Genomic DNA, 10,680 nt, shown 5'->3' with positions numbered 1-10,680 from the left:
GTCCAAGCTTCACACAAGTGACCAAAGATTTTCCTCGGAGGATCAGCCTTCATCCTTGTCTTTGGGCATAATTAAGATTGTCGGTCGTTGATCCTTAATATAGGTTTCAGCGATTCATTGCACAATCAATCACCAGCTGAAACGTTAGAAGTGGGTGCTTCAGTTACTTGACAATGAAATGATTGACAGCTGGACTGATCTGATGACAGAGAAAAAGGCCGGCTTCATGACTCAACTCTATTTCACAGTCAGAGCTCCCGAGATGGGGTCGCTTTCAAAACGTGGAACTTTTTTACAGACTTAGACATCATGTCTTAGCATGCTAACATTTGCTTATCAGTCTAAATTTAAAGTGCAGGTGAGGCTGACAGGAATTAAGCAATGGACAAATTACTATTCTGACACTTGATCAGGAGATCACAACAAATATTCTGGTTGATCTTGAGGATATCCGATATTTCAACCCAAACTACAAATACCTAACTCACGATGGCGTTAGAGAGCGAGTTCGGAAGGGATCAGAATCATTGAGGTTCGTTCTCTGATCTTGAATGCACAAAAAAACTTCATCTGGTGGATGTCTCGCAGGAGGAGTCAACACTTTGTCCATCTGGTGGTGGAAGAAGTCAGAAAAAGAACAGCGCTGGTGTTCATTTCGTTGCAAACCATCTGACAGTGGTTGAGATCAAAGTGGTGGACGAAGCGACTGACAGGCCGATGTTGCGGTCTCCAGAGTCCTGCTGCTAGCGTGGCTAAAAATAACTCCTGCTTCAAAGGAGGTGCCTGTCGAGATAAAAAAAATAAAAAGGTATCAGACCTCTGACCATGTAGCCGCTCTCATAATTAACACAAATACACCTGTGATTAAGTATTTCTGTGAAAATACTTACTGAACAAATAATTTTCCATAATTTTCCAAAAAATACATTTATACTTTTTCCATCATCAAAAACACGACCCATGAAACAAATCTCCCTACACATCCTTTTGTCAATTACATTTGTGATGATTACTGAATATTTAATGATGCAGTGAAAAAGTTGCTTCATGTGCCACAAATCTTATAAGTAGTGACACAATTTACATAACTGTGGGCATGCTCCTTAATTGAATAATTTAACATATGCTCATTTGTTTCCTTGTGGCCTTTCAAAGGGTAATATGACTTGACGTTGTGGTTCTCTCTGCCTCATCTTCCCCCCCACTGCTGACAGTTTGGAGGGTCTAACATGGATGCTGTTGTCAGGGATCCTTTGGCTTTAATGAGCTCTTGCTCACACGCGCGCACACACACACACACACACACACACACACACATACACACCTATACACACACATACACACACGCACACGATGATGAGGTTGGTCTAGGAGCTACAACTGGTTGGAGAGTTAATGAACCCAAGTCATAGAGCCTGTTCTCAGGGGAGATAATCAACAGCGGTCTGACGCTTCCTCTGCCGCCTCGCTGATTGACTCGGCCTCAAATTGGCAGTGATGCCCCCCCCCCCCCCAGGTTTGGGAAAACCCGCACCAAAGCCACGAGGATGCACTTTTGTCTGGCCTGCCAGTGAAAAACAGAGGCAATTTCAAAGGTTTCATCCTTGTTGAGTCGACGAATGCATGATGTGCTGAGCCCAAAGGTTTCCAAGGCGCCTTTTCTGACCTGCTTCACCGAGTTCATTAAAGGCAGCTTAACAAAAACAAAACTGCAAGGACACTCGCTAGAGCGAGTCGCCTTTCACTCAAACTTACCAGAGAACACAAGTCGCAGTCCTGTAACGACTGGTGGCAGCGTCCGGTTTGCATCCCTATGCTGCTGTTATGATCTAATAGATCCAGATTTATTTTGGTCCGCACTAAACTGCACAAACCCACAGGTCCCAACTTCATAAACATTTCGTGTATTAAAAAAAAAAAAACAGATTCCATGCATCAGTCCCCGAGATATTAAGGTTTCAAAAATGCAGAGCGAAAGAAAGAAAGACTCATTAACTAACAAACAGAAAATGTGATGCGTTCAAACTTTTGGGTGGAGGGATGGCTCACAGGCGGATGACTTCACCCTGCATCAGCCTTCTGGGTGCTGCCAGGCAACGGCAGCGACTGTGATTTACTCACATGACAAGGTTTTGCAAAGCAATTAAACAAGGAGTCAAGGGGGTTCATCTGCCTCCTGAGGCAAGCGACATATTTAGCTCCTCGCTCTGAGTTTGAAGAATGAATAAAGTTTGATAAAGCTCCACGGCAGCACGGAAAGCTCTGTGTTTAATAATTCAAAGTTTCTACTCTTTGAAACGAGGAGAAATACAAAGTAGACTTATCTTCATACACACAAAAAAAAAACAAGCGCACACACACACACACCAGACTTGTTCTATTTAATGGCAAAAAGTGTCTCATATACAGCATCTAGGTACCGTTACTTAATAATCTGGGGCACATGACACACGGGGGGTAGGAGATATTTTCCAAAGACTGTCAAAGCATTCCCAATGGAGGTAATGACAAAGTTAGAACTTCACAAGTTTCTCACAAGTTAAAATATTGGATATGCTGTCTGAAAGTGCAATAAAAATATCTTGTGATTTAAGTCGGGCAAGAGCTTCAAACCACTTCTTTTATGCTCAGCGACAATTTCTTTTTTTCTTTCTGCTTAAATAATATTCTGAATTTCTAATTTGTTGCAATTAGATTTCGGAAAAGTCTTTACTGTGAGAAGAGTCCAGCAACTCCTGCCTGTTTTCACGCACTGCTTTAGGCACTTCCAGGTCCCTTCTGGTGCAGAATGGACCAGATGGAGGACTGCAATTCCAGAAAACTGATGTCTCACTGGCCCCTTTATGAATGGCTCCTTAGTCCCTCAAGTAGGTGTTGGATTACATCACCTTGTCCCTTTCCAATCCGAAATTGTCCGAGTTTTGCTTCTTTTTCAGGGAGGATGCTATAACAGGAATAGAATCCAGCCTACAGATCATTCTTATCCACCTCCCTGAGGACCAGGAGAGTACAGAAACACAGAGTCAAATAAACTAATAAAAGGAAGTACAAAAAAAACCCTGAAAGCATGCAGAAGGGATGGAGCTCCGTTAATGATAATGTCTAAAAATACCATCATCTTCACAAATTTTCAATCAACGTAATACATCAAGACAACATGGGCCATTTTTTTCACCATATATTTCTACTTTTATTAATAAAGAGTAAGGCAATATTATAAAAGATTGCAGTTTGGCATGAATCATTTCAGTTTGTCCAAAAAGAATAGCGCACAGTGAGAAAAGTCAACGGCGAAAAGATATTACCGAGAGTTAAAAACAACACCGATGTACAATCTCCAGGAATCAATGCGCAGCTTTCACTAAACAAATCATCCTCGCATGTTCCCTGTAACAACGCTGAATCTCTCAAGAGGGTCTGTTCTTCCAATCCAATCAATACCCTGTTGTCTGTTTCCACTCAGCCAGCTGTGGATCAGTGGATTCATTTTAAGCCAGGTGGACCCCCCCCCTCCTGCAGGAACGGTGACAAGCTCCTTACCCATTGCTTTATTTAAAAGACATTCAAACTGTCAGACTCCGGCTGGTACCTACATTAAATCACACATCGTCTTTTACAGCAGCTCAGCAATAGGAAACCTGTCACTCATGGGTTATGCTCACGGATCACACAAAGGCAGAGTTTTCACATAAAGTTTTTTCAATTTTATGTATGTTTCCCTTCTATTTTTAGATCCTGTAATTGTCAGCTGTTGCAGAAAACCGGAGCTCATTTTCAGTAATGATCCCGTAAATAAACTTGCTTTCGCTGAATCAGTGAACTCTAACGGTTACTGGCGTGTCGCCAACAGGAGCACAGAAGGCCACGCGGTTTCTGGCATGCAATACTTCTACTAGCGTGATGACGTATAGAGTTTGGGTTGCTCACATATCAATGGTGGATGTTTGCATGATAAAACTGGTGTTTAAACAGATGTTTTGAAATCAAAAGCCATTTAGACATGTTAATTTCATGCTTTTGTCATTAATTCAGGACCATTTAAATTCAGATGGTGTTTAAAAGTCCTAGAAATAAAACAGATGATCACAAATTAATTTTCTTTCATTGTTGTTTGTGTTGTTTTACATACATGTACACGGACAACGCAGTACTTTTTATTTAGTTTCAACACCTGACCCGCGCCAACGACCTTTAGTCTCAGCTTATGAAAACTTGACTGATCCTAATATAACGCCATGAGAATACTGGATTGGATTGGATTTTTGCAAGTCAGCAGATCTTGTTCTTCATGTCAAAATATGATTTTTTTTTTCTGATTTAAGCAAATTTCTACTTTAAAAAAAAAGACCTCTTCTTTATTCCCTACGCTTGTATAACTGGTGCCTGCTTCTTCCATGGATAAAAACAAAACAAAAACCTTTAATTACCATAAAGTACTTCATAGGCTTGTTGAAATAAAGAGACAGCAACAGCAGGAGCTCAGCTATGTCTAAGAAGATGGGAACGAGCTTCAAGCCTCCGTGTCAGCAGTGAGACTGAACATGCATTCACTGTTACAGTGTGCAGCAGGAAAAAACACGAACGCTCAAGCTCTTTAATTGGGCCCTGGGAGAAAACACGGCAACAATCCATCCAACAATTCATTATGCATTTAACAGATGATTAAGATTATTGAAGTGCATTATGGGTCCTCGCTACTGTTGCAGTCTTTCCCACAGTGTGCCTCCATTATTCAAAAGAAGAATGAGAGCAATAAGCTCATTGCAATGAGGTCTCTAAAATAAAATAAATAAAGAGACCCACAACAACAAGGACTAAAGCTAAGTTGTTTAGAAAAACACCTCCTCTCCTTGTGATAGTCAGTCCATCTGTTAGTCCCTCCATCCATTCATCCATCCATCCATTTTCTTCTAGATGAGACGATCGTCACGGGAGTTGCTGGAGCCTATCCCAGCTTGGAATGGGCGAGAGGCAGGGTACACCCCGGACACGTCACCAGCACATTGCGGGGCCACACAGAGACAGACAGTCATTCGTGCACACAATCACACACTACAGACAATTTAGAGTAACCAATTCACCTACTGGTAAGTTGCATGTTTTTGGAAGTGGGAGGAAGCCGTAGAACCTGGAGAGAATCAACGGGGTCATGGAGGAACATACAAACTCTGCACAAATAGGATTCGAACCTGGTGCAAGGCCACGGCGCAAACCTCTGCGCCACCTGGTGGCAGTTTTGGTTACCTTTGCAAAGCAGGGATTCTGGTCCATTTCCATGACGATGTGGATGACCCAGTCTGCCTTAAACAGGTGGCTCACCATCACTAAATAACGCTGTACATTTAAAATACCGTATACATATGATCCAATAGAAGAAAGAAAATACGAGTTAAAATGATGTACATTTGTATTTTTGCAAATTCTACGTGATTCTAATGGATTCTATTGGACCTTAGCAGGAGGTGTTGATAGAGGAACACCATGCTGACCCGACACCGGATAAATGAAAGCCAATGTAATCGAGCTTAATAGGCTCGCACCGCTTGCCATTTCTGCCAGAGAAAAAGAGTACCGTATATTTTTTATTGTTTAAGATTAATGGCCAATTATTAAAATTAAACTAGCTGCATAGATGCTATATAAGAATGTAAACCTTGGCAGGGATCAGCATTCATTTGTCTTCTCGCAGACTGCAGTGCGCATTTTGGAAATAAGCTGAATATTAAGACAAATGTCTCTCTTTAGTTGCTAGGCGCTCGCCACTAATCAGAACAGTGAGCTGAAACTTTGCTTAAGCGCTTCAAAGGTGCCGCCTTTTTGCAGTATGTTTAAAAATGTATCCCTTTCTGTCGGATGAGATGATTATTATCAGACAATAGCCAAGCATCTCAATGCAGATGAACCACAACAACGGTGCTAACATTTGAACAATAACATCGTTGTTCTTCCTCCAACTCGTTCACAGAAGAGAGCGAGGAAGGCTCCGCTGCATTCTTCCTCACCTTCTGTGTGAAGATGACCCTTTTCTCGCTCCATACCTTTGAAAGCATGCAGGACGTGGCAGCGGTGTCCCACCTGCGAGGTGTTGACCTTGTCAGTGGTATTTCAGGCTTGGCGGACTTCTTAGCTGGCCGCCACGACAGGTGGATGGACGGAGGGGTTGTCATGGAAACAGGCCACTTGAACAGGACAGCACATGCTGTGAAAAGCTTTCATTGATAGCTGTCCCAATGAGCTGATTACCAGGCGGCCCGCTGAGAGGGGTATAAAAGCGAGTCGGTGTTGCGTAGATAATAAATGGCAGCGGAAGTAGGTGTTTGAAAGTGCAGGTTTAATCGATTTGCACTTGTCTGTCCATTATTGTAAGTGCAGGACCCCAATCCACCTAAAGGGGCCAGTTTATTCTGGTTTAAAGTCGTCATAAATGTTTATGCTCGATCTGAACCTTCTCATCAACCTCAGCTTCTTCTATTACAAGGGTGAAACGGTATTTCAATGTTTCCGTCCTGTGGAATTTGGTGCCATTCAATGATTGGATTTTTAGGTCATATAAAAAGGACGCCGTCAGGAAGTTTTAATAAAGGACAAGGACGTTAAAAGTTTTTATTTGTTCCTTGGATAAAGATTTCCAAAGACAGAAAAACTGACGCCTACATTACCCCACCTTATACAACGCCAAAATTAACAGAAATTTAAGAAATGAGTTGCAGTTGTGTTTTAGTGATTATTAATGGTCTGGAGACAAATTACAGACCAGACAGTTTATGTGTTGTCAGTAGATGCTAAAGAGAGATCGTTTAAACAAAACCCGGTGCTGTCAGGCCCATTTTTATAGACACAGATTTAAATCTGCACCTTGTGGAGAAATAGATGGGCTGCAGCTCTCAAGATATTACTGTCTTATATGTTTGCAGATAAAGCACAGGCATGCTTGGTCTCCTTTTACTGAAATAAATCCACAAAATCTAAAAAAAGCAACATTTGCACCCTCAGACCTGCTATAATTCTAAATCATGGCGAGCAGATAAGTTGTGATAAATTCTGCCTTTTTTTGGAAAGCTGAAGATCGATTTCTAGTGGCTAATTTCTGTTTTTTAATTATGGTATGTTCTCCTCATTGTGTGGTAATTATACTGATGAATTATTCCCCGATAATTGCTTTGCAGAGGTAAAACGCACAACCTCCACCTACCCAAAGCGCCTTTAAGCTGTGGGCCTTCTCACGATTTTATTATGTTCGCATAATGACAATAAAGTATCTTGAATCTTGAATCTTGAATCTCATAGTGAAACTATGATTTTCTCCCTCCTGCAACAATGAAGTCTTTAAACCTTTACTGCAAATGTACATTTCTCAAGAGAAACATATTTAAATTTCATTTAAAAAAATGAAATAGGTGTTGAAATCACGGTTTAAAAAATATGAGGAAAGAAGATTTTATTTCAGTTGCTCCCCGATAAACAACATGTTTGTGTGTAAAACAACAAAACCAGTGATTGTAGACATATTCTAGCAAAATAAAAAAAAATAAAAAACCCAGAGAAATCTCAAAAGCTTTACAACTATTTAACTAGTTCATAACATTCATATTTCTATTGCTGGTTTACAGTAGCTGCTCTGCAAACTTAAATCTAAATCAAGTAGTTTAATGTACAAAAGGTTAATTCAACTTTAGCTGATACAACATTACAGAGGAATTGCTAACATTATTCAATAGACAGTATATAAAGTCTAAATGTACTTTGTCAGCTTATATTGGAGATGATAAACAAATTAGTATATATTTCAGTGCACAACAGTCAACAGTGAAACTGTTTTACAAGAGAAAGAAAGACGGCGGTCTCTTCGAGTTCAGCCAGACACAATTTCAGCTTTTCCTTTGCTCGTCTTCGCTGAGTCCGTGACAATACTCATGCTGCGTTTCATCAAAACAAATGCTAAAAATAAAGCACGGCGACTATTAATTCCAGGAAGCTAACCAAAGCTGCCGTATTGTGTCAAAACAGGTGAGAGGTAAAAAGGCGATATGCTACAGTAAAGATCTGAAAGTCTCTGGCTGTCGTTTACTTTAAAGACTAAGTCTGACAGCGCCGATGTTTAACCAATAAGAAACGTGAGACAGAAATAAACGACTGAGCTCACTTTCACACAAAGAAGCGGGTATTTATATTTGTGCTCCTGAAAGAAAGATAACTGTGTGTCTCCCACTGGATAGGTCGCACCTCTCACCACATGTAATAGCTACGTGTGGTGTCTACCTGGCTGGGCTTGGCCTCCGACGAGACTTCTTTCTCCTTCTCGCTGTCCGCCTCCCACAAGTTGATAAGAGGAGGGTACAACTCGTTGAGTGGTATCGATGAAGTTTTCTGCATGTATTTTTTCAGAGAATGGTGATAGTTTTTCCTCTTCCACCTCTTGGCGATGTACACTCCCAGCGAGGCCAGACTGATGATTGCGAACATGGTTCCCATGACTGCTGCGAGAGCGGTGTTGGTCCCTTGGTCAGACATCTCCACCGTGAAGGCCGCTTGCTTCGTTGTCACATTAACGCAGGACCTCTGTGTTTGTTGGTGCACGCTGGAGACAGTGAGGCACACCTCGTACTCCGTTGCCGGCTGCAAATGCGTAAGGTTGTACTCGTGGACATCTACAGGGACCCTGGCAGTGTAAGTGATATGCGGGTTGTCTATTTTCATGGTGGCAGATGACCATTTGAGGTTAGAAGTCATTATGTTGGAGTTGATTTTCCAAGAGACCAGGATGGAGTGAGATTCGGTTTGCTTGACGTAGATCTTCATAAGCTGAGCGCTATCCAAAAGAGTGCCGTTCACCCGTATAGCCGTCACTCTTGTATCGGCTCCCTCTGAGTTTTGGGCCACACAGGTGTATCTGCCTGAGTCTTCTACCTGGATACGAGAAATTCGCAGTGTCCCTTCTCTGCTGAGGCTGTACTTGCCAGATAGGGTGTCCATCATCACCTTGTTTCCCATCGGTGTCACCCAGTAGATTTCAGGCTCAGGTTGAGACATGGCTCTGCAGTCCAAGTCCACAGTCATGCCAATGTCAAGGTTCAGGTGGCTTGGGAAGGTATCGTGGGAAATCATGGGCAAGCACTGGTTGGCTAAATTCTTCTGCAGAACCTCCCGTACATGCATGCCCCGAGCTTCTGCTGGCATGGCACAAAACATGGACAGAGGCTCCATGAAACGGACGGCGGTTTTGTTGGAGCTCATCCACTGAATAATGCAATCACAGCGCAGTGGATTGCTGTGAATGCTGATCTCACGCAAGTTGGGTAGCGAGTCTACTGTAGACTGATAGAGGGAATTCAGGGCATTGTTGTTCAGCATCAAACTCTCCAAAGCTGGAACATCTCGAAAAGCCTGACGGTTGATAAAGGAGAATTTGGGATTGTTCGTAGCCTCCAGCTTTGTGAGCTCAGGAAGGTTGTCTAGAGCGTACTGGTCAAAAGAAACCATCTCTCCCATGTTGTTAATACCCAGCTCCTTCAATTTCAGCATGTTCTTGAAATCTCCTTCCTGAATCTTGTGAACTGGGTTTTTGTTCAAATCCAAGAATTTGAGATTTGGCAGTTTCTGAAGGGCTCTCTGAGGAACTTGGACCAGCTTATTGTCATAGAAAGAGAGACTTTCCAGATTTTCAAGTCCCACAAATGCATTTCCCGGGATGTCCGTCAAATCCATTCCAGCCAATACCAGACTTCGAAGGGAGCTCAGTGGCTTAAAGTTAAAGTCCATTATTCCAACAACAGGGTTCTCCCCAATCATGAGGATCTCTAATTTGGGGGTAAATTCAAACCACTGGCTGTTGATGGCCTTGAGCTTGTTGGAATTGAGGTGAAGTCTGAGCAGATTGTGAAGGCCAGAGAAGGCATTTGCAGAGATTGTGTTGATCTGATTGTGGTTGATGTAGAGCTCCTGCAGATTGTTTAGGTCTTGCAGACAATAGTCGGGCATTTCCATGATCTGATTCTCCTCCAGATGAAGTGTGGTGAGCTGGGACATATTGGTAAGGCCAACATCACGAATGGTACTGAAGTTGTTCTGCGACAAATCCAGCTCTGTGAGGTTGAAGAGCTGCTCCAGCTCCTCGCTGGTCCTGGCAATGTAGTTGCTCTGTAGGAGGAGAACCTGAGTGTCACTGGAGAGGTTCCCCGGGATACGTGTTAAGCGAAGGTCATTGCAGTCCACAGTGATGGCCTCTCTGTAGGTGGACTGGGGAGTAAACCAGGGCCGGATCTCACATACACATAGCTGGGGGCACTCATTGCTCTGGACGAAGGATAATCCTATCACTCCCATCATCAGACCAGCAAACACCTGGCATAGGAGAAAGCAGTCTAACCTCCTAATAGCCATGTTGTTGAGGAAGAGGAGGAGGGGCAGATGAAGAGTGTCTTCTAGTCATCAACTAGAGTTTCTGTTGACTCTGTTCTTCTGTCCGGGGAAATGTTCAGAAGCTGAAGCATCAGGCAGAATTTTATGGTTAGGTCTTGGAGCAGCAGAATAACCTGGAAAAAACAGACAAAATATAAGTGTTATTTTACGGAATAAAAGCTTTCACCTTTGTAAATAATTACATTATTATCCACATTACCAACATTATCGCATAGATAATTGTTCTGCTGTCAGACTAAACTATCTCAACAACTCTTGAAC

General features: G+C 42.4%; 1 protein-coding gene across 1 annotated transcript; it reads right to left on the bottom strand.

The window, feature by feature from the left end:
- Positions 1-8,226: 8,226 nt before the first annotated feature.
- Positions 8,227-10,380, bottom strand: lrrn1 (leucine rich repeat neuronal 1). Its single transcript, XM_068742623.1, has one exon. It carries the CDS (start codon positions 10,378-10,380, stop codon positions 8,227-8,229), a length of 2,154 nt encoding a protein of 717 aa, XP_068598724.1.
- Between the last annotated feature and the right edge of the window lie 300 nt (positions 10,381-10,680).

Source organism: Brachionichthys hirsutus, chromosome 8, assembly GCF_040956055.1.
Source record: "Brachionichthys hirsutus isolate HB-005 chromosome 8, CSIRO-AGI_Bhir_v1, whole genome shotgun sequence".
Classification (NCBI taxonomy): Eukaryota; Metazoa; Chordata; class Actinopteri; order Lophiiformes; family Brachionichthyidae; genus Brachionichthys; species Brachionichthys hirsutus.
This window is presented reverse-complemented; position numbering and strand designations above follow the sequence as displayed.

Excerpts from the sequence above, each read along its gene's own strand:
- lrrn1 (XM_068742623.1), bottom strand. The coding sequence starts at position 10,380 with ATGGCTATTAGGAGGTTAGACTGCTTTCTCCTATGCCAGGTGTTTGCT.